The 22,100-nt window shown below is 43.1% G+C and overlaps 1 protein-coding gene across 1 annotated transcript in view; it reads left to right on the top strand.

The window, feature by feature from the left end:
- RANBP17 (RAN binding protein 17) overlaps positions 1 to 22,100 on the top strand; it is a 520,934-nt gene that overhangs the window by 497,966 nt on the left and 868 nt on the right. The window contains exons 27-28 of the mRNA XM_006864848.1: positions 19,096 to 19,194; positions 20,890 to 21,017. Coding sequence (XP_006864910.1) covers positions 19,096 to 19,194; positions 20,890 to 21,017 — 227 coding nt within the window. The remainder of the gene's footprint in view (positions 1 to 19,095; positions 19,195 to 20,889; positions 21,018 to 22,100) is intronic.

Genomic DNA, 22,100 nt, shown 5'->3' with positions numbered 1-22,100 from the left:
CTCAAAGACCCCCTCCATCTTGATACTTGCCCCAATGCATAGCAGAGCATATAATGATCAATGACTGTCTGCAAAGTGAACAACAACAGAAACGTACTTTTCAGAAGGAAAATCTGCAGGCAGTACTTTTGGTAACAAATTGATCATGGTCATAGATCACTACTTAATAAAACCAAATGAGAATACTAAGATAAGATTGTGTCATCATCTAATACTGTAAAATAACCCTGCTGAAATTTCACAAGAAAATTTCTAAACATGGGTGAAGAAAGAAAAGTATCTCAAAATATGTCCCAAACAGATAACAGAACAGTGAAGTGTTTTGTGCTTTTTTACTAGGACATGCATTTTGCTACCTCTAAGCATAGTTTAAGGTGTAATCCATTGATATCATAACTTGCCTTATTAATTGAAAGGGATGGAAATCCACCAGATGTAGCCCAAACCAGCAGAGAGTTAGGTGACTAAGCAACAGCGAAGACACCATATTGAGTGAGCCAGAATCCAGTCTCCAAGTCATTTATTTCAACCAGTGACAATACATTTAGACTCCTGTGCCTCAGCATTGATTGATGGTTTAATATCATATATAATTTTTTTAATGAAGGAAAACCATTTAAATATGTTACCATTTGCACTGGTATTCTCCTATGTACATAAATGCATTTAATCATTATGGGGATTGTTTTTATACTTGTGTAATTTGTATCCAAGAAATAACTGTCAAAGCCATCTCGTGTTGTTGCTGGAATGGTACAGTGTGCTTCATACTTGAATAGATTCATTCTTCCCTGCACATAATTAAGAGTGTTGGAGCCTTCGCTGCCACCACATAGGAATTCCATGTTTACATTTCTAAGAATGAAAAATTAGCCACAATATGCTTTTTCAGGTTCCCATTTTCTGGGGCTGTGATATTTAAGTACCTTAGTTGTGTACCAACGTATGATTTGAAGAGTTTGATTTTAAGACTTTTAATATTAAAATGCATAATAAAATTTTATTATCTAATTACAAGAGAGTTTAGCCTCTTATTAAAGTTGCTAAATCAGGCCTACATTAGCATCATCAGGGCACCATTTGACATGGAATACTCAAAAGTCAAGTCTGAAGGAAGGGAGGGTTGGGGGTTTTGTTGTTGTTTGGAGGGGTTTCGCCTACCCTCAACCCCTTGCACAAAATAACAAGGCTGAAATGCATGTATGAAAACAAACAAGGGGCAATTTGGGACTCCCGGAAAAGAGTGGAGGTGTCAGTCTAGGATAGTACCCTTAGGCAAGGCAGCTGGTATATGTAGCCTTTTGTTTATCTGCTACTGGTTTATGTAGCCTTTAGGCCGGCACCAGAAACAATCACTCCTACAGGGTCAGCTGCTGGTCAGAAGCAAAGTCAGAAAAGATTTTGCGTTCAAACGCGGCAGCCGTAATTTCTGTACAGCTAGCACCTGCTACTGGTGCACAGCATGAAGGTGAAAGGTCAAAGAGGCAGTTGTTCAAAACTCAAGAATGGCTTAAAGGGACTTGTAGATTAATCTGCTTTATTAACTTCTGTATATTAGATGACTATTGCTGTGAATGACAGTACATCTTTCTGAATAAGTCGCATCTCTTTCTCTTTTAAATTAGCTTTTGAGTAATGAATATTAAATAGAAAGCATTTCAAGGGTAATTAAATGAAAACAGAATGATGTCATTTTACAATTATATTTGTATGTTTATAGAATAGGGGAATTATAATGTTTTCCAAGAAGCTGGGGGGGATGGGGAGGAGAGGTTAGCTCTTCATGAAGAAGGCTTTGGGATAAATAAGTCACGTGTATATTAGCCTTTGTCTTTAAACTAAAAATACGATGTCGTTTCCAACTTAGCTCAGAGTCATTGGGTGCCAGTGGCATAATTTGGCATTCCCAGGGGCTCCAAGTGTTTTCCTTATGAATTAAAGTAACTGCAATCTGTCATCTTTTATCTACAGTTTAGCAGAGTCAGTGTTCCCGTTGTCTGCAGCAAATGCCCTCCGAATAGCAAAGGGCTTGTAAAAAATGAGCAATGACTGTACCTCTTCCTTCCCACTCACATAATGCAGATAGAGGATATTTCATAAGGAAAAAGCATGCAGAGCTTTTCACAGGTTAGTTTCGCCCACTAATAATTGCTGTTGATGTTAAATTCAGTGGAGTTGGTTCTGAGGGCTTCCAAGGAGCAGCTACTGGGTTTGAACCACGAACCTTGTAGGTAGCAGTCCAGTGCTTATCCTACAATTTCGGCATGCTGTGTAGCAGTCTTACCAAGTATGGCAAGATGGTTTCCAGGTTCTTCGCTAATAGTGGTTGGCGCTCTTGGTACCATTGTCAAATGAGACTAAAAAGAATCCACTAAATGTATGCTTCTTTAATGCCTCTGAGATGAAATTTTCTAACCCATAGATTAAATACTTAAGCCAACTCTAGAAAAGTGCTTAACAATCTCTATTCAAAAGGGACAGTTTTCTCTCAGTGGATTTGGGTTTTGGTGGTGGTGGTTTTTGCTGTCTACCCAGCTCTCAGATAATAAGCAAGCACTACAGACAGCAGCTGTGTTTGTATGCCAAGACAGCACAGGTAAGCTGCATTATCCAGATTTCACAGACGGAAGTCTTAGAGGGTCATATTGGCACTCCTGAGTTTTGACAGAAGTATAGTCTTTCTGCTCTGATCAGTGCTTCGAGACATGTGAAAATGTCCCCTGAGATCATCTTCCTACATCAAGTCCAGGCCAGCCTAGGTCTCCCCAGAGGGTATCCCCAAACCAGAGAGGACTGTGTTAGGAGTATTCCCTTTCCCTACCACTCCAAAGTAAAAGAACCTTCACGGCACCTCCTCGAAGAGGCAGACTTTTCCTCCAGGAGTCCAAGAGGATTGCTAGTACCTAAGTGGTCGCTATAGAAGGGAAACCTCAAGCTCAAATAGAATGATGATAAATTATTATGAAAAAATAAGAGACCATTGTATGCTAGGCTCTGTGCCATGTGGTGTATATACGTATGTATACTGTTGTTTTTTAATCTCATTACTCTGTGATAAGATAGGTATTTTCAACTCCATGTTGTACTCAGAATCCTGTAATGTAAGAAGTTAGGTAACTCACCTAATACCACACAGCTAATAATTAGAAGCACCTGTGTTCTTCACCAGTCTACTTTAAGTGACCTAGAAACCAGATTGGAAAGGAGCAGAAAGGTATGTAGGAGGCACACAATGCTCGTCCATTCATTCATAAGACCTTGTTGAGCCTGACAAGAGGTAGACACTTAACCCAAGGAGCTCTGGGAGCGTAGTGGTTACAGATTAGGCTGCAAACCTCAAGGTCAACAGTTCAGAACTACCAGCTGTTCCGCACAAGATGAGGCTTTCTGCTCCCGTAAAGGTTTATAGCCTCGGAAACTCTGTACAGGGTCTCTATGAGTCGGAATTGACTCCACTGCATATAACAACAACAACAACAACAATAGACAACCCAAACTGGTTCAGTCTTTCTTCCGTCATTAAAAAACTTAGATTTAAAAGGTGCTCATTAGTCCTCACCTGAATTGAAGACTTGGAAGCTCAAAACCCTGGGAAAGCCATTCTCTGCCCTGCACTCAATAAAGCAGACAGTCTGTCAGGAGAAGGAAAAAGAAGGAGATGAGCTGGGAGGAGCTCACAGGAGACTTTTCTGGGCCCTGGTACCAAGCCCTCTAGAGGCCTGACTGCACTCTTACTCTAGGGGTCCTCAAGTCATCCCTTTTAGACCTATGTGTTTCTGAGGTGGTTGCTGTCCTCAAAGCCAAAAGATTCTTGACTCAGAGAAATGGCAAGAACAAGACTCATAGAAGGTAGTCAATAGATATGTAAAATTAGCCTTCACATTTTCATAGCCTTCAGCCGACACACCTATAAATGTAAAGTTCATCTTTCCAGGAAATCCCAAGTCCAAGACTTCATTTCACAAGGTTACTTAATTTTCAGAACCACGATTACTCACATTTCAGCCAGATGACTTTGCTTTTCCATAATCCCACCCTTGTGTTTTGCTTTTCTTTGTATTCTTTCTATGAAAAGTGTTCTCAAGATCACAAACCCTCACTGGCCTGAGGGGGGGGCATGGTGTGGCATGGTTTTGATGTTGTTGTTAAGTGCCATCGAGTTGGTTCCAACCCATAGCGACCCTGTACAGGGTTTCCAAGGGTGTAAATCTTTACGGGAGTAGAAAGCCTCATCTTTCTCCCCGCGGAGCAGCTGGTAGTTTCGAACCTCTGACCTTAAGGTGTGCAGCCCGATTCGTAACCACTACGCTACCAGAGCTCCTACTTGGACCCAAATTGACTTCCTCTCATGTATTCCTCCTCCACATGCCAGACATCTGCTTGCAATGACCAGAATGAAACTTAACCTCATAATTAGTCGCACTCATACGGTATCTTCTTACCAAATATCTCTGCTAATTCTCGCAACAACCGGAATGGGCAGATATGGTCAGGATAGGTATTTTTTCACTCAGGTGTATATCAACTACTTTAATCCCACGGCAACTAAAATTAAAGCCTTGGAAACCCTGTGGGCAGTTCTCTGTCCTGTGGAGCCTCCCACTGTGTGTCAGAACGGAGTCAACAGCAACAGTTTTGTTAAATTATAACCAAGACTTTCATGTCTGTGTGTAGCATAGTTTTCACTATCCCAAGGACCAGAGCCTTAACCTACTACTCCTTCCTGGCACATCTTCTTATTCCTTCATCCCTGTCCAAATGATATAGCATGATATATGACAACCCGTATCTTACAGAAAGGAAAACAGACAGTTTCTTCTAGCGTCATTTCTCTTCTTTTGTGAATGGTTTAAGAAGCTCTCTGAATTACTTGAAAGAAAGGCACAGTATAAAGTGAGAGTTGGCTTAATGATCACACAATTTATTCATCTTATAGTTATCACTGATTTTCCATACTTGAAGAGATGTTATTGTTGTTAAGTGCCATTGAGTCAGTTCCAACCCATAGTGGTAAGCTAGGTAAAATTCTCCCAAAGTGTGTATTAGTGCTGGAAATGTGCATCCAACTTTGCTATTGATTTCTACTGAGCTCTCGGCAAGTGTAACCAGAAGTGGCCATTGATGTGGCTGTGAGCTTATGTTGTGCCTTTAAGAAAGCGTTCTTGTTTGAATACAGTCTGACCACTACTTTAAGAACAAAGTAGAATCCTGTTTCCTTTCATGAGTTAGTGCTGCCGTGTAGATTTCTGAGCCCAGAAGACCTCTAGCTTCTTAACCCTGTATTCTTTGGTGTTCTCGGAGTCCCTAGGCAGTGCAAATGGTCATGTATTCTACTGCTAACTGAAAGGTTGGAGGGTCGATCTATCTAAAGGTACTTCAGAAACAAGAGCTGGTGATCTACTTGCCAAAAACCAGTTATTGAAAACCCTGTGGAGCACTGTCCTACTATGTGTGACATCACGGGATTGCCCTGAGTCAGAAGTGACTCACCAGTCACTGGGTACTGGCATCTTTCTTAGGAGAACACAGACCTGAGTGCTTTCAGACTCCGGAAATCCCATCCTCCTTTCAGAGTTGTCTAACTGCAGATTCTCCATATTTATTGAGAACTTAACCACTGTACAACAGTCAGGGAAGACAGTGGAAAACGCATGGATTTTTACATTCAGTAGATCTGGCTTTGAGTACCATTCATACACTTCCTAAGAGTGTGGCCTTGGAATCATTACTTTTTCTCTTTGAGGGTAGTAACACTTCAGCCATCAGAATCCTTTCACGTACTTGAACTTGAACTGGGCCCCAGGATCAGACACTGAACCATTCACTCCCGTCACCTCATGCGTAGACTCTCCAAGACCTGAGCAAAGATTCACTGTCTTAGAGGCTGTTATCATTCCCTAAATCTACCCCATAAACTGGAACCTTTGTACCAGAAGAAAGAGGGACAAGAAAAAAAATCAAGAGTATACTTAGTTGAGGTCATGTGAACAAATGGGAACATCAAGTAAACTACCAAGGAGGATGGCGATGGAGAGTGCAAGGCCTGAAGAGAAATCTCTTAAGCCCCAAGGAGCCCCACCAGAAAGAAAACCCTAAGCAAGAGCTCTGTGTTAATGCCTATACTTAATGTGGCATCTCATTTAAGATGGGACAAAAAAATTCCACTCAGGGAACTAAAAGCGTCAATTAGAGATAAGTGCATTTAGGAATGATTTCTCTGTGACCTTAAAGATTGGAAGAAAACAACTTGATGGTGGGCAGTTAAGAGATTAATAAATACTTAGGTTGCATGAGCTCTGTAAGGCCACAGGGACCACATTTTATTGAGTCCTTTCTTTCTGACACATAGTAGGAACTCAATAATGTATTGCACGTGTGCACCTAGCAGGAAGAAGAAAGTGTCACAGATAACAAGAGGGATTCATAGCCCCTCCAGAAGGCAGGCCTGCTTTGGAGATGGCACTTGAAGGGCAGAAGATACACTTTAGGCAGATCCTGTGTAGTCTTATCCCAGAGAGAGCAAGCCTTCCCCCGCGCCATCTTTTTTCCTGAGCGCCCTGCATTACAGAGAAGCTAGAAACAAATTGACAGAAACCTGGAGGAAAGTAACTCAAGTGATTTAGGAGAATGGAAGGGCTGGCTTATGGGGCCAGATTAAAGAAGCTAAATATGTATAGCTTGCCTAAGTGACAACTAAATGGGGCATTTGATAAGTCTATAAATACTTGGAAGATGTAAATGCCAAGGAGGAAAGGGAATTACTTAGCATGGCACAATGGAGTATTGGCATAATGTGATAATATTAAGAAAGGGAAAATGAAGGTTGAACATCAATAAAAAGCTTCCTGACAAAGAGAACCATTCTTGACAGGGGACACTATTAAGTTATGTGCCGTGGGCCAAGGGAAGTAATGGCGGTGCCATTTCTGAGGGTACTGGCAATGGAGCCAGCAAGGCAGGAGCCAAGAAATATCCTGACCAAAGCACGGGAGCCAAGCAGGTAGCCTTTGGGGTCTGTGGCCTCCCAATTGTGGAACAGAAAAAAAGCTGCCTCCCCTTGGGAAACATCCTATAGTCCAGGCCTCTGACCCTGTGGAGAATGGTTATGCCAACAGTCTGTTCTCCCACATTGCTAGCAGAACGATTCGTTTCCTCCAGAATACAGTCCACATTTCCTAGCATGCACTATTGGGCCCCTCACAAGATCTAGTCCCTGCCTACTCAGTCAGCCTCATGGGCTGCCACCAGTCCCCACACTCAGAACAACCCATTACTACCCAAACACTTCTCCAAGCCTTTGCTATTGCTTGCCCTTCTTCACACCAGACTACCTGTCAAAGTTCGCTGCTTCTATACTGCACATCCCAATGTTATTTTCCCTAGGAAGCTTTCCCTGCTTGTTGCCTACCCCTCAGCAGAGTGAGTCTCCTCTGGTGTCAACCTTCCTGTCCAGGTTGCTGTTGCTAGCACTTCCTGTACTGCATTGTCACTGTTGATATGCTCTGTGTCTTCTCCCTACTAGACAGTAAACTCTGAGGGCTAGGATTGTGCTTTGTTCTTCTCTGTATCCCCAGGGTCTGGCACAGAGCCACACCCAGTGCAGATAGCAAATGTATGAATAATCAAGAAATAAATTCTACCCCCATCATTCCTTAGGCTCACTTTGTAATTATTTTTTGTTGTTGTTGTTGGTAAGTGCCATCGAGTGGGTTCAAACCCATAGCAGACCTGTGTAGGGTTTCTGAGGAGCGACTGGTGGGTTTGAACTGCCGGCCTTGTAGTTAGGAGTTCATTGTGCTTATCCTACAGCACCACACAACTATAAATAAAAAGCTTCAAATTTGAAGGGTGGCAGCATGCCATCCTATGTGGTTTAAATGTAACTTTTAATCTTGCATGGAAAACGCTTCTGAGGATCCTTGTGAATTTTCCCCAAAAATACTCTCTCACCCCACACATAGACATGAAAACATTTTGAACATGATAAGTAAAATAATCCTCCACAGGTCATTATGCAGATTTTTAAATCCATCTAAAATCAACTCCCTTCAGGAAATCATGGAGAATGTAGTGACAGATAAGAGACAATGCAACTTTGAGCCTCCTCCTGTAGGGATGATACATTGTTGTTAAGTGCTGTTGAGTTGGTTCCGACCCATAGCTACCCTGTATAGGGTTTCTGAGGAGCAGCTGGTGAGCTTGAACCACCAACCTTGCAGTTCAAACGACTTTGCAGTCTAGCTCATGAACCCACAGCACCATGCCAGGACTCCAAGGATAATATAGTTATTATGAAATACAATGTTCATTGCACTCTGCTTGCTTTCATGACTGCATGAAATACCCTCATGCCACCAGGCCTTATGTTATTCTGTTGTGAAATATGATCTTTGTTGGAAAATGTTGTGATTGTTCTGTAAAGTAGCATGCTGCTTTCCGCTCCCGTCCTTGATTTTGAATTGCCTGAGTTTACTTTATCACTGAATATTTCATGCAAACATGTGCATGTAGTCATCTGGTTAGAGTTCATTGCTCTGTATTCTCAAAGTCAGTCATCTGTATTGCTGGACTACACATTACATTGCTGGGTGGTCTGGCATCCAACCCCACATGCCTTGACTACTTTGAAAGAGAGGCCATGTTCCTCTCTTCAGTATCAGATTATATTTCTTGGAAAGATTTTATTGACTAGAAAGGAAACAGGATTGCAGTCAAGGTTTCTGACCATTTCTCTCCATCTCTGCTACCTTGTTGAAACCCTCATTTTCCTAAGCCCTTTGGTTCGCCTTCAATCTCTTACCCATGATTACCATTCTCAAGAACTTCTAGCAGTTATTGTTATAATCACGTTTCATGTCACTCTAAATTCTTTAAAATTCTTTGAAGGCTAGCCTTTATTTACTAATCCAAATTCACTGCTGCATTTAAACAACCACAACAACAAACAACATTGCTATTACGTTGATTGCTACTCATAGACATCCTGTAGGCTAGAGTAGAACTGCACCCCATAGGGTCGCCTTGGTTGTAAGCTTTACAGATATAGATTGACAAGTCTCTTCTCCAGTGGAATGGGTGGCGGGTTCGAACTTCCAACCTTCTGAATAGCAGACAAGCGTTTAACCACTGTACCACCAGGATTCTTCTTTTCTGCTGTTGTTGTTAAGTGGCATCAAGTCGGTTCCAACCCATAGCGATCCTCTATAGGGTTTCCAAGGATGGCTGGTGACATTGAACCACTGACCTTGCAGTTCAAGCCGACATTGAAGTCTAGCACATACACCCACAGTGCCACACCAGCACTTCTGCATTTAGTATAACATAAAAGGCCTTTTATAACCTGGACCCTGCTTAGTCTCTCCTCTCCACTTCAACTCTGCTCCCTTCTGCTTAAAGGTCTCTTAGAAGTCTCCTGAAGAGGGGGTGTTTGCACCTGAAACATGCCTTTTTTCATTCTGTTTCTTCTTCCTTCCATACCCTTATTCATCACTTATAATAATAGACATCTTCTGAGATGCAAATTAAATGTCCTCTACCTAACCACTGGAACAATAAACAACATTTTATCAATGGAGAAAAGATTGAAGTTGTCAAGGACTTCATCTTGAATCAACTATCAACACTCATGGAAGCAACAGTCAAGAAGTCAGAGACATAATGCATTAGGCAAATCTGCTGCACAAGACCTTTTGAAAGTGTTGAAGAGCAAAGATGTCACCTTGAGGACTAAGGTGTGCCTGACCCAAGCCATGGTATTTTCAATAACCTCATATGCATGTGAAAGCTGGACAGTGAATAAGGAAGATCTTAGAAGAATTGATGCTTTTGAGTTATGGTGTTGGAGGAGAATACTGAAAGTGCCATAGGTTGGAAGAAGTGCAGCCAGAGTGCTCCTTGGAGACTTCGCCTCTTATACTTTGGACATATTTTCAGGAGAAACCAGTCACTGGAGAAGGATATCATGTTTGGTAAGGTGGAGGGTCAGAGAAAAGGAGGAAGACCCCCAACAAGATGGATTGGCCAAGTGGCATCATCGATGGACTCAAGTGTGGCAACAGTAGTGGGGTTGGCCCAGGATCGGGCAGGGTTTTCATTCTGCTGTGCATAAGGTACCGACTCGATGTCACCTAACAACAACAACAACTACTACAAACCCCATAAGAACATGTTGGTCGTTTTAGACAGAAAAAAAAAAAAAAAGAACATATGTGTTTCTGTTAGTTTCTGTAAAGTTTGCACTCAGTATTGTTTCTAATCCTGGTGTGGCGCTGTAGGATCAGCAATGGAATGCTAACCGCAAGGTCGGCAGTTCAAACCCACCAGCCGTTCCTCAGAAACCTTACATGGGGTCGTTATGAATTGGAACCAACTCATGACAGCACTTAACAACAACATCAGAGCAGTGGTATAGCCCTGTAGGATAAGCACTGGACTGGTAACCAGAAGGTTGGCAGCTCAAACCTACCAACCGTTCTCAGAAACCCTACCAACCCGACAGCACTTAACAACAACAACGGTGGCTGATATCAGAAGCCCTGGTGGCACTGAAAGATAAGCACTGGACTTCACAGTTAGTAGTTCAAACCCACCAGCAGCTCCTCGGTAGAAAAATGAGGCTTTGTGCTCCCGTAGAGCTTGACAGTCTCACAAACCCTATACAAGTTCCCCATGAGTCAAAATTGACCTGGTGGCAGTGGGTTGGGTTTGGCTAGAGGCTGATTTAAGAATCCTGATGGCACAATGGTTAAGTGCTTGGCTATTAACCAAAAGGTCAGAAGTTTGAACCCACAAACAGCTCTACAGGAAAAAAGATAACAGCCTCAGTACCATTACTGGATATTTGATCAAAGACTCTAAGAGGAATCCTGATCAAAGAATGGGAAATGCAAAACATAATTCCATACTCTCATGGAGCTCAGATTTGCCCACTGAGCAAAGGCTAAATGAGCTCCTGAAATTATTGCCTGAGATCATCTTGAAGCCTAAAGCAAAATATCCCCAGAAGTCTTCTTTAAAACAAACAGTAAGTTAGCTAACTTAGTAAAGAATGCTTCCCTTGAACATTGTGCTCTTTTGGGGAACTGTCTACATGGGATCAAACTGACAACAGCAACTCAGGAGGTCGGATAGGAAGCTTAGGGGCAGTGAGTCCATGATAATGAGGAGAGAACAATTTGGAAAAGGGTGAGAATGATTATGCAATTCAAAGACTGTCTCAGTGTCCCTAAAATGTGTATGTAGAAATTGTTGAATTGGTGTATATTTTTGTTAGACTTTCAAAAACAATTTTTTAATTTGAATGCAATTTTTTTTTTTTTTTTAAGATTACAGTCTAGGAAGGCCTATGGAACAATTCTTTGTCATTTAGAGAGTAGCTGTGAATCAGAATAGAAGTGATGGCATGCAACAGCAACAAGCGGTTAGACCAAGTTCTAGAGCCTGGCTACGTGGCAGTATCAAGAACCAGAAATATAACAGTGTCACTTGAATAAAAATTGGGGGAAAGGAGCTTTAGAGTTAAAAGCTATTCTTCTACATACTAAGGGAATGAGAAGCCACCCTGCTTTTCTTTCTCCAGCATCTCTACCCAGAGGAAATTGAGATGGTGTCTTTGACAAGTGATGCTTTATTTTTACATCAAATTTTGAAGTGTGTAGTTTGATGTTGGCAAACAAAGAGTGGGAAACAGTTTCCCAAATAGTTCTGAGTGGCAAGCCCTGCAGCCTTCCAGTGCCCCGGGTTTTCTGGTTTTATTTTAATGCAGCAAGCTGCCTTATCAGATCTGCAGCCACTTGAAATATGATTTACTACTCGTAAAAAGTTTCAAATGGATAATGAAGATTCAAGAATGAGTCTTACAGTGTAGTGTAGTCAATTTTGTTGCTGTTGCTCTCCAGTACATCTCTGCCATTGAAATGAATAATTTATTATAATTTATTTCAACCATGGAAAATAAAACTGTTTTCATTGTGATGTGTGCTGTACCATTCAGAATAGACACATTACATGCAGTGCTCTCCATTAATTAATCCTGAAGTTTCATTCTAACTTTATCTTCTTGCTTATAAGTTAGGAGAACTGGCAGGTAATTCTTTTCTCAATAAACTGTGATTAAAATGAATGTTTGAAGAATGAAGGGTAACATTGGTAATGGACAAAATTGAAACAACATCAAAATGAGGTGGTGTTTTTCCTTTGATTTTTACAATGGATGGAAGAGTTTTAAAACATTTTAGGCAATTTATCACTTGGAGAAAAAGCATCCCTTAATTTCTAGAAGGGGGGCGTGGTGGCCAAGGAGGGCGCTGCTAGTTGAGAGGGGGAACATACGATGCTAAGCTTTGACCAGAACCAGCTGAGTTTGCCAATCCTGCAGTGCCTTCTCTGGTAAGAAGATTTTTTGTGTTTTTTATTTTATTTTTTTTTTTTAGAGCAAGGCTAGCATTGTGCAAAGGCCAAGCAGGCAAAGCTCCCAAATGATTTTTCAGGGGAGATTGGGTCACCCATAATTGATTGCAATTGTGTTTCTTTAAAAAGAGACTCAGCCTCATCTTGTATTTCATTTGATTTTTTTATTTCTTTTATTTAATGTGCTAAGTACTTGCTTCTGTTATAAGGCAGCAAAAACACTATAAGTACTTAGGAATGTGCTCAATGTGTACAGATGTTAAAAGGTGTAATGTAACTTAGATGGTGCTTAGTTAATGTAGGCAGTCAAATATAACTAAATTTATGCCTGTTTGTCCATTACGTTCATTTTTCATAACATTCCGCTAATATCACATAGGTAGACAGCAGACGGAGAGAACAATTGATTCCTTTTCCCTAAAGATAACTGGTATCTAATTTGAGCAGGATCACATTTCAATATCTGCTGTGCACGTGGCCTCGAGAACAGTGCCTGGTAATGACAGCAGCCTTCCCACTCCCACAAGCCCTGGGAATCTGCATGTTCTTCCTCCCTCGAAGCCTTCAGATTTTCCCAGATCCTGGATCTCCATCCAGGGCCTGGGGCTCTGGAGAAGTTGCTGTGGAGATGGGTCTGAAAGTTTCTATGCTTTTTCAAATCCTACTGCACTGGTTTGGGTTCATTTTATTTTTATTGTTGATGTTAAGACTAGCCTGGCCCCACATCTCGTTACTGGCCTTCAAAAGTCAATTACACCAAAGGATTCCTGAGACTTCATAGAAGCTCGTCCTTTATTTTTGGTGTTCCTCAAAACATAATCAACTCATTACATCAAAATCAAGGACAGTCTAGCTGGGCCACCAGAGAGACAGATAATTTTAATTTCTGCCTGTCTTTCCATTAAGGCTCCGGCAAACAGATTAAGGCACCCCATTCTGCAGTTTTATGTGGGGTGACACAGTGATTAAAGCATTTGTCTCTAATGGAAAGGTCTGCGGTTCAAACCCACCAACTACCCCTTGAGAGAAAGATGTGACAGTCTGCTCCTATAAAGATTACAGTCTTAGAAAGTGTATGGACAATTCTGCTCTGGCCTATAGGGTCACTGTGGGTTGGAATTATCTCAACAGCCATGAGCTTTTTTTGTATCCCACACTGCATACCCTCTTAGACACAGATTTGATCCCCTCACCCACATCTAAGTCTAGATGCGGGTCTTTCACCTTCTGTTTGATCTGTTCTTCCTTTGTCTTTAAACCAAAACCTCCCTCTCTGGCCCTGATGTCCACTACCTTTTGGACAAGACAGACTTCTTGGTCTTGTTCCCATTTCCATGTCGCTAATTAACTGGCAGCTAACTAAACTAAACTAAACATAACTAAAATGTCATTGATCCCTGAGCATAGAGCTGGGTAGGGAGTCCATTGCTGGTTGAGGCTTTGCCCCTCTGGGGCCAGGGCTCATGTCATCACTTTGCTTCAGTTTTGTCTTTAAGGATACAGATGGGGAACCAGAGGGAGGAGCTTGAATATTTTACCTGTTCATTAGAACTTTGTGGGATATTTTTAATTGCATTATTCAGTGTGCCCAAGGAACCTGGTAATTCAGTATTCTGTCTGCCCAAGGAGTATTAACAATGAAATGTGTTCATTTTTCAGAAAGTGTTATAACTCAGAGACGTTTAGTTAACCTTACCAATGTTTTCTAGGCTGTTAATGTAAATGACTGGGTACGTGGTACTCTTGGTGGGAGGGAAGCCATTGTTTTTAGAAAAGTATTCTTTGGGCAGTTTTCCAGAGACAGCCTATTAAAATCATGCCATCTACTGCTCATCTCAAGAGCCTGAAAACACCTTAACTAAAGTTATAAAAACTTCAGGTGGGAGGCATGCAGGTCTGCTAAGAAATCTCCAGAACTCTTGTCCTGGACCCTAATCTCAGAAACTTCAGGGGGCAGAGTGGTTGAACTGAGGAGTTGCATGTGGACTTCATATCTGTTCAGTTTTCTGGAATTGGAAGAATGAACCCTGCCCAGAACTGAGCCTTTCCTTTCCCTTAGAAACCGTCTAGAAATCTACTACCTGTTACCACGAGACCACACTGGTTGTCTTGTCCTCACTGTAATGTCAAGGATGCTGGTGTGATGGAGCAGGGACAACCTCTGGAGGCTGGCAGACCTATGCACACAGCCTGGGTCAGCTACCGCTAGTGCATGACTTCCTCTCTGGGCCCCTCAGCTCCTTCCTCTATGAATGGGGACCGGACGATACCCACTTACCAGGGCTAGCTGAGGACTAGAGACACTGATGCAGTGCCTAGCAGAGTGCTGAGCACACATCAGCCTCTCCCTGTGACCGCTGCTAACACTGCAGCTAAAACAGCAACCACAAACCCAATCTTTGCTTAGTCTACCTCAGCAGGAGATCAAACAGAGAAAACTCACCTGGGACCACTTGTCATTAGAAAAGATGGTGCCTGCACCTTTGGCCTCTGTAACAAGAACACAGTCCTCAGAAATAAACAGTACATAGATTTAGATATTTAACCCATTTCAGGTTTCAGCTATAGTTGAAGCCACTATGTCTGTTTTCCACACAATCCCCTTTAGCTCTTGCCTACTGCATTCACCTTTTCTACTCACTCGTTTATATATTCATTGTTTACATCCTGTAGCTATTTCCTAAGCCTCAGTGTATGCTGGGCGCTGAGGATGCACACAAGGCCATGTGGTCCCAGCTTCCCAGGAGTCTGCAGACTAGTCTTCCCATCCACCCCGGGTGCAGTCACTCAAACCAGTTTTGTTCTGTCTCTTCACTTCCCCTCCCACTCAGTCTCACTCACATCTCAGCAGCCATGCTGCTCTTCCTAGCATCTGGCCCCTGAGCCCTGGCTTTTCTCAGAGAGTGTTCTCACCATCTAGGGTAAAGCAGCCACCACAAGTCCAGTCTTGGCTTTGAGATCTAACGGGAAGCATTTGAAGTGAGAGCATTTGATTACCACCTTGCTCTAGAGAAAGTGTGAACCAGCATATTGGGATAGGAAAGTCTGCTTGGCTTTGTGCTTCCCATCCACCAGAGGAATGATTCTCTCGATCCCACCCACATAAGGCTAGAAGAATGGGAGAGGAGCTGCAGGTGACTAGAGACGTAGGTAACAATTGTGTTGCTGTTGTTTATTTTGGGAGGTCAGATGTTCGTTGAGTAGCTTACGTTCTTACAAGTGTTCAAAACATCAAAAGCACTCATTGAAAATCCATACAAATACCTGTGTCAGACCAAATAAGGATGTTTCCTGTTTTCGATTATTTTTGTGACTTTAACTCTCAATGAAGTTAGATAATTGTAAAGAGATTCTAATCTCACTTTTCTGTATCTGATCAAGACTTGAAATCGGGAACTTCCTTGACCCATGAAATTCCATTTGGTCAGGTCAGAAAGTAACCACAGTTGAAGATGTCTTGCATCTTCTAGATGTCTTGCAGATTAATTAAAAAAAAAAAAAAAAGAAGAAACAAAGATTTATTGCTACTGTATTTAAAGTGTTAAGTTTGTTAATGTATCAAATACATGAAAAAGTATATCAACCTTAATTGTGCAGGAAGATGAATTTTTATATAAATACTTATCTATGTATACACCTATTTATAAAGATACCTAAGTAACCAAGCACCAGACTTGCAGATTAAATTTAAGAGTAGGTGAGTGTGTTATTTACTGAGTGTCTACTATGTGGCGAGCATAGTACAAAATTGCTTGATATATATGCAGTCACTCAGTCTTTACAGCAACCCTTTAATGTAGCTGTTATAATCCCCTATTTTATCAGGAAGGAAATATACTCAGAGAAATGAAATGACGTGTCCAACACCCCAAGTTCTTTAAGTGGCAGAGCCAGATTTGAGCTCATGTCTCCACCAAACCTGGTTCATTTCCTTTCACTGAGAGAAGTTTCCTACAAACTCATGTCAAAGCCTGTGGGAGTGGGAAGGAGAATGAAGAAACATCTGAGGCAGCATGGATCTAACTTTGCTGAAAGGACCAAGCTACCCAACTCCTGCTCCCAACTGATCCCATCACCAGCTTGGCAGAAAAACTGCTTAGGATAATATGTATGCTTAGGACATGTTTTTGTTGTAAGTGCCTTCGAGTTGGTTCTGACTCATAGCAACCCTGTATAAGGTTTCTGATCTGTGGCTGGTGGGATTGAGCAGCCAACCATGTAGTTAGCAGTCCAGTGCTTATCCTACAGCACTATACCAGGACTCAGATGTAGCCCGGGTTGGGTAAATTATCCAGCCATTCCAGCCATCCCATGGCGGTATTGGAGATGTGTGGCCGTTGTAGAGGGGTGGGGTCCCAGCACTCACAGCAGTCCCTTGTAAGAGGGTGCTTTGTGACTGGCCAGGGAACGGGGTGGGCGGTCCAGAATCATGACGGACTCTCTGCTTCCTGCTTCACTTTTTCCCATCTCTAACCACACAGAGCCTCCCACCAGAGGGCCCACACTCCATACTTCAGCATTTCACCTGGTATTCTTCCGTGCCCTTCTTCTTAAGAATTTGTCCACTGGTTGGGCTATTTCTCACACAGCCTACGCTGGGCAGATCCAGAGATTACTGGAAAAAAGAGTTCTAGAAATTCATTGCCACATCAATACCATTTGAGCAGATCCTGTTCACTCATTTCCATTTCTCCGGAAGAGTAAAAAGGGAAAAAAAAAAAATCCATTTTAGCCAACTTTATTTTTAGAAAAGTATTTTATTCAAACATCCCCTTACTTATTACAGACATAAATACATGCATTCAGACAAATGAATCCACGGGAGAACCGTATAAAGTAATTGGCACATCACTTCAGGATGCTTTGTCAGTTACTGGAGGAGTTTGGTGCCTCTAACTTTAATCTTTTCCATTAAAATATCCATTCTGCCTGCAGATTGTGAAGCCCATAATATTTTAGACTGTCTCCATGGATCTGTTAGTTTTGCTTGTCAATTTAATTTGTGGCTCTATGACTTTGGATGACTTGTTAGATTGTACATGGAAACATGTGATCTGCAAATGATGTTCAACATGGCAGGATTAGGACCTTGCCTCTCCCAGAGAGACTGGACAGATAAGAAATAGTGGAATTGGCAGATTCCATGGGCAATCAGCCGAACTGCTATTTTGATGGTGATGTATGGAGCAGCAGGTGTTTAAAACTGCAGAGACATGCATTAACCGTTGTTATTATATACCTTAAATGTTGGCAGCACTTTTTACTCTCTGCAACACTTTTTATATACAGCATCTCATTTGCTTCTCATAGCTTCCTTCTGCTGGGTTATTATTTCTCTCTATATAGCTAATGAAACTGAGACACAGAAAGAGAGGTTCAGGTTGCCTGAGATCACAGGGTAAATCTGATTGTAAAACTGCCAGAGGCTAAAACCAAATGTGTTCCAAAGTGAGCTCGGTCACAAATGTCCAGTCTGGAGGGTGGTGTGTGGTGGCCTTTGTTCTGTGAAAGGTAGGGTGTAGAAGACACAGTTGCCACTCGCCCGTCCCCTGTGGGGAAGGAGTTTGGAAAGATGAGTCTTTCTGCTCCCGTAAAGATTTACAGCCTCAGAAACCCTGTACAGGGTTGCTATGGGTCGGAACCGACTCCACAGCACTTAGCAACAACAACAAGAGCTATCAGGGTGGCAAAGAGGCCCAGAAGCTGAAACGGTCTCATCAGCGCCACATAAGTGACTGAGGCCTACTTCCAGCCTCCCTCCTTCACTCTCACCTATGCAATGTGCATTTTACGTATCCCCAGTGAGATCTTTCTTCAATGAAGATCTGAGCATGTCTATTCTGAGCAATCAACCCACCCATGGCTCCCACTGCCTCAGAATGAAGGCCAGGTTTCTTGGCATGCTCTCCTTCTAGCCCACCTCTCTTTCTCTCCTGCTATGCTGAGTTCCAGAACCCATTCCCAGCCTCCTTTCTTGCTGCTTTATTGGCTCAGAGCACATTTATGATGAACTCCTTAAATGGTACCTTCTCTGGAGTCTTCCCTGACCTCTGATCGAGGATCCAGAGGCATCCCTCCCCCAGCTGTGTGGCCACAGCACTTTGCCCAAGCGTCTTTCAAACTCCTCAAGGGCAGCAGAGTTGTAGTAGGTGCCTGTGTCCTTTTTCCTCCCTTAGATGTCTGACAGACTTTGTAGTGAAGGCAATGGATGAGAAGGGAGGGAATGAATTAGTGAATGATGAATGAATGAGAAGTCTTAATCTGCCTGAGCCAACAGGAAATATGGCCTTGGAAAGTAACCTGGAATGTGGCCCTGCCATACTGTTGACCCTTATTGGTGAAATGAGAAGCAGAAAGACAGGCGAGATGGGACTCTGCCGGGTGACCCAACAGAGAAGTAGCGTATCCGGGATGAGAGGAAAGGATTCATCCTCTTGGCCCTCTGGGGTCTCTGACTTTGGAGAGAACCAATTCCCCTGAAGGTTCTCACCAACGCTTTTGGTGGTAAAAGCTCTTCTTTGCGGAGTCAGGAGTCTTTGCTGAGGGTTCCTAAACGGTTTGCCTAGGAAGAGCCTCCCAGGTCATTAGCAGGATATCGAGGTGGAAGATGAGGTCATAGAAGGCCCAGGACTAGGTAGAAGTGTGAACCAAGGCCTCAGGCTCTCTTCGTGTGGCTCTTTCTTCTAGATGATCTCTGTCCTCATGAGCACCATCATCTTTGAAGACTGCCGGAACCAGTGGTCAGTATCCAGGCCTCTCCTGGGGCTCCTCCTGCTCAATGAGAAGGTGAGTGCATGTGATGCAGAAAGGGCCACCAGGAGGAGGGAGAGGCTATGTGCCAGGCCAGGCTGTGACGATGACAGACAGTGGAGTGGGGCTGGGGGAGCTTGGGCTAAGCCCATCCCTCAGAAAGCCCTTCCTCAGAGGCCTCAGATCTTCATCAGTTAAGCTTCAAGACCAGCTCTTATGGGTGGGTGGTTTGCTCAGTAGTACTCTGAGCCTGCCCTCGCTCCCCAGACCTCATTCCAGGGGAATCTGAGCAACAACCCTCCAGGCCTCTTCCCCTGACCTCCTTTCATATGTGGGCTCCCCACAGTCCTTGCTGGAAGCAGCACCCTGCAGGGACTCCTCCACAGTGAGCGACCACACCCTCTGTCCAGGGAACACCATCTCCAGCTTCTTCAGTGCATTCGCTACCCTGGGCCAGCTCCCAGGCCTCTCCAGCTTCCTCCTGGACCGAGCATCTCCCCAGCAGTCAGGAGGAATAGTGCATTACTGCTGTGGAGAATGAATTGTCTATACAATAAGATAGTACTGGGGAGAAAGACAGTGAGATTAGAGGCAGCCGCATACATTAAAATTCAAACTGAAATCCCAGCCTTGGAAGGAAACTAATAGAAGAAGAAAATATATCAAAAAGAGAAGAGCTGTCTCATCATTCACCTGTGCTGAAGTATCCAATTTTAGCCACATTGAATAGCACTGCCATTCATCTTCCCTCGGTGTTATTGTGATTTAAATCCAAGCTCTATAAAAGAGAGCAGTTCTTTTAAAATGATTGAGAGGGAATAAGGGCAAATTCAGTGTTTAGAAAAAGCTTATGACATCACAATATTATACTTTACTGATGGAGGCAATATTTCATGGTTTGGGATGAAAAACTAATAATTTTCTATTTGGTGTGAGTCACTGCATCATTATAAAGGAAAAATAAGTCATTTTGTGCATTCCCAATCTTGTTCGGGAAGACACTGTGGTTTAAGTGGAATGCCTCTGATGTATAGTGCTGAAGTATTAGTCTGACTGCATATTAATTACGTGTGTTTTTGATGTGAGCTGTTTTCGCGTATGATGGAAATTAAATATCATGCTGTTTGGGCTTGGAAGAATAAACACATGACTGGCAAAGGTTGTCTTTGTACTGAAATTAAGCTGTTTCCAATGATTAGGAACTGTGTTTAGCTTAAAAACTTGGATTTGTATAAAAGCAGAGAAGAGGTGGCTGTGCAGTTCCTTGTGACCACATGTGACATATTTTTCTTAGTGCCAGAAAGCATTGCCAAGGCTAAACAAACCCTGCAAGTCCCCCAGCTCAGCAGAGCAGACACATCCCAACCGATGAGGACAGTGACTTGGGACACAGCCTAGAACTGTTTGAAGAAGACGAAGTCTTGAGGGGAACCCACATTGCCCAAACTGCTCCCTGGGCATTTTCAATGAACTTCCTCTTTTAGTCTTTCTGTGACAAGTGAAGAGAGTCCAAATGCGTAAAGCGCTAGATCTCCCACAGAAGAGGGGAGGACCGGGTCAGCCTAGGCAGTGGGTGGGTAACGGTTAGCTAGAGATTTAGGGGAGGGCACGGTACAAGTCACACCACCTAGGGTTGTCTCCATGGCTTTGGTTTTCTCTAAGGGCTTCAAGTTCAAAATGGCCCTGTACCCCTCTGGTCAGAGCTCTGATGCTCATTCCATCTCCCAACAGTATTTCAGTGAACTGCGGGTGAGTCTGATAAACAGCCAGCCTCTCTCTAAGCGGGAAGTTCTCACTCAGTGCTTCAGGAACCTGATGGAAGGAGTGGAGCAGAACCTCTCCATCAAGAACAGAGACAGGTGAGCATTGCCCAGCAAAGGGCAACAAAAGGGGACACTTGTCCCTGGACGTAAGTCCACAAGGAGGTACCAGAGGAGGCCTGTCAGTGCGACACGCCCTCCCCTTGACGAGGTCGAAGCTGATGGGGGTGGGGGCAGGGTGCAATCTTAGGAATCGCCCCAGAGCACTTGTTACCATTGCTGTGTCTCTGCCAAAAGGTCCAGCAGCTCTGGGGGAGGTGGGCATTCCAGGTTTGTGGGAAATAACTAGATTGTGCCTAATACACCACTCACATATCGAGGCCACTTTTGTCTTGCCCCATGCAAATGGATTCAATTCACATCCATTTGGTAAATATTACTGGGTATATGCTTTTTCCAAGCCTCCTGCTAGACACTGTACAGAGAAACAGAAAAGTAATTTGAAAAGGTCAAAAGAAGAAAAGCTCAGCTCTGCTGCAGAAAACAAGGAAAGGTTTCCCAGCATTTGAGCAAAACACAGGCTTTGAGTTCAACTTAAATTTCAGGTCTGTCCCCTTAAAGGCTGTGTGGTAGTGAACCAATCACTTAACTTCTCTGAGCCTCAGTTTTGCCTCCAGTTGTGATGCTTAAGTCACAGAATAGTACAGCATGGAACCTGGAGCATGTGACCACAGTAAATACAAAGACTTCAAAAAGTTCGTTAAAAAAATCTATTATCTTTTCTTTCCATTTTCCGCAAACTTTTTGAAGCCCCCTCTATTTCTTCATCTGCCGCCCTTGAAGAGTTACTGGGATTGCAGTTGTGAGTAAACTCTAAATGAGAGGACCCTGACGGGTCCGCTGTGCCTGAATGCATCCCTCCATGCAGTGAGTTCTCCAAACTCTACTGAGGCTCGACTGTATCCGGGAATTGGGATACTAGTGGTGAACTAAGTGCTTGAGTTCTCTGCCCTCATGCAGCTTGATCTCCAGTCATGAATGATAGAGGAAGAAAACATGTCCAGGATGAAGACCGTCTGCACCAGTCTTTTAAAAAAGTGATCGCATTCAAATGCTACACCATTTGAAATGCACCTCACCAGCCATGCCCCAAGCCACCGCGTATCATGACATCACCAGCCT

Source organism: Chrysochloris asiatica, unplaced genomic scaffold, assembly GCF_000296735.1.
Source record: "Chrysochloris asiatica unplaced genomic scaffold, ChrAsi1.0 scaffold00071, whole genome shotgun sequence".
NCBI classification, from domain to species: domain Eukaryota; kingdom Metazoa; phylum Chordata; class Mammalia; order Afrosoricida; family Chrysochloridae; genus Chrysochloris; species Chrysochloris asiatica.
Note: the sequence above shows the minus strand (reverse complement) of the source record. Positions and strands in the feature narration are given on the sequence as shown.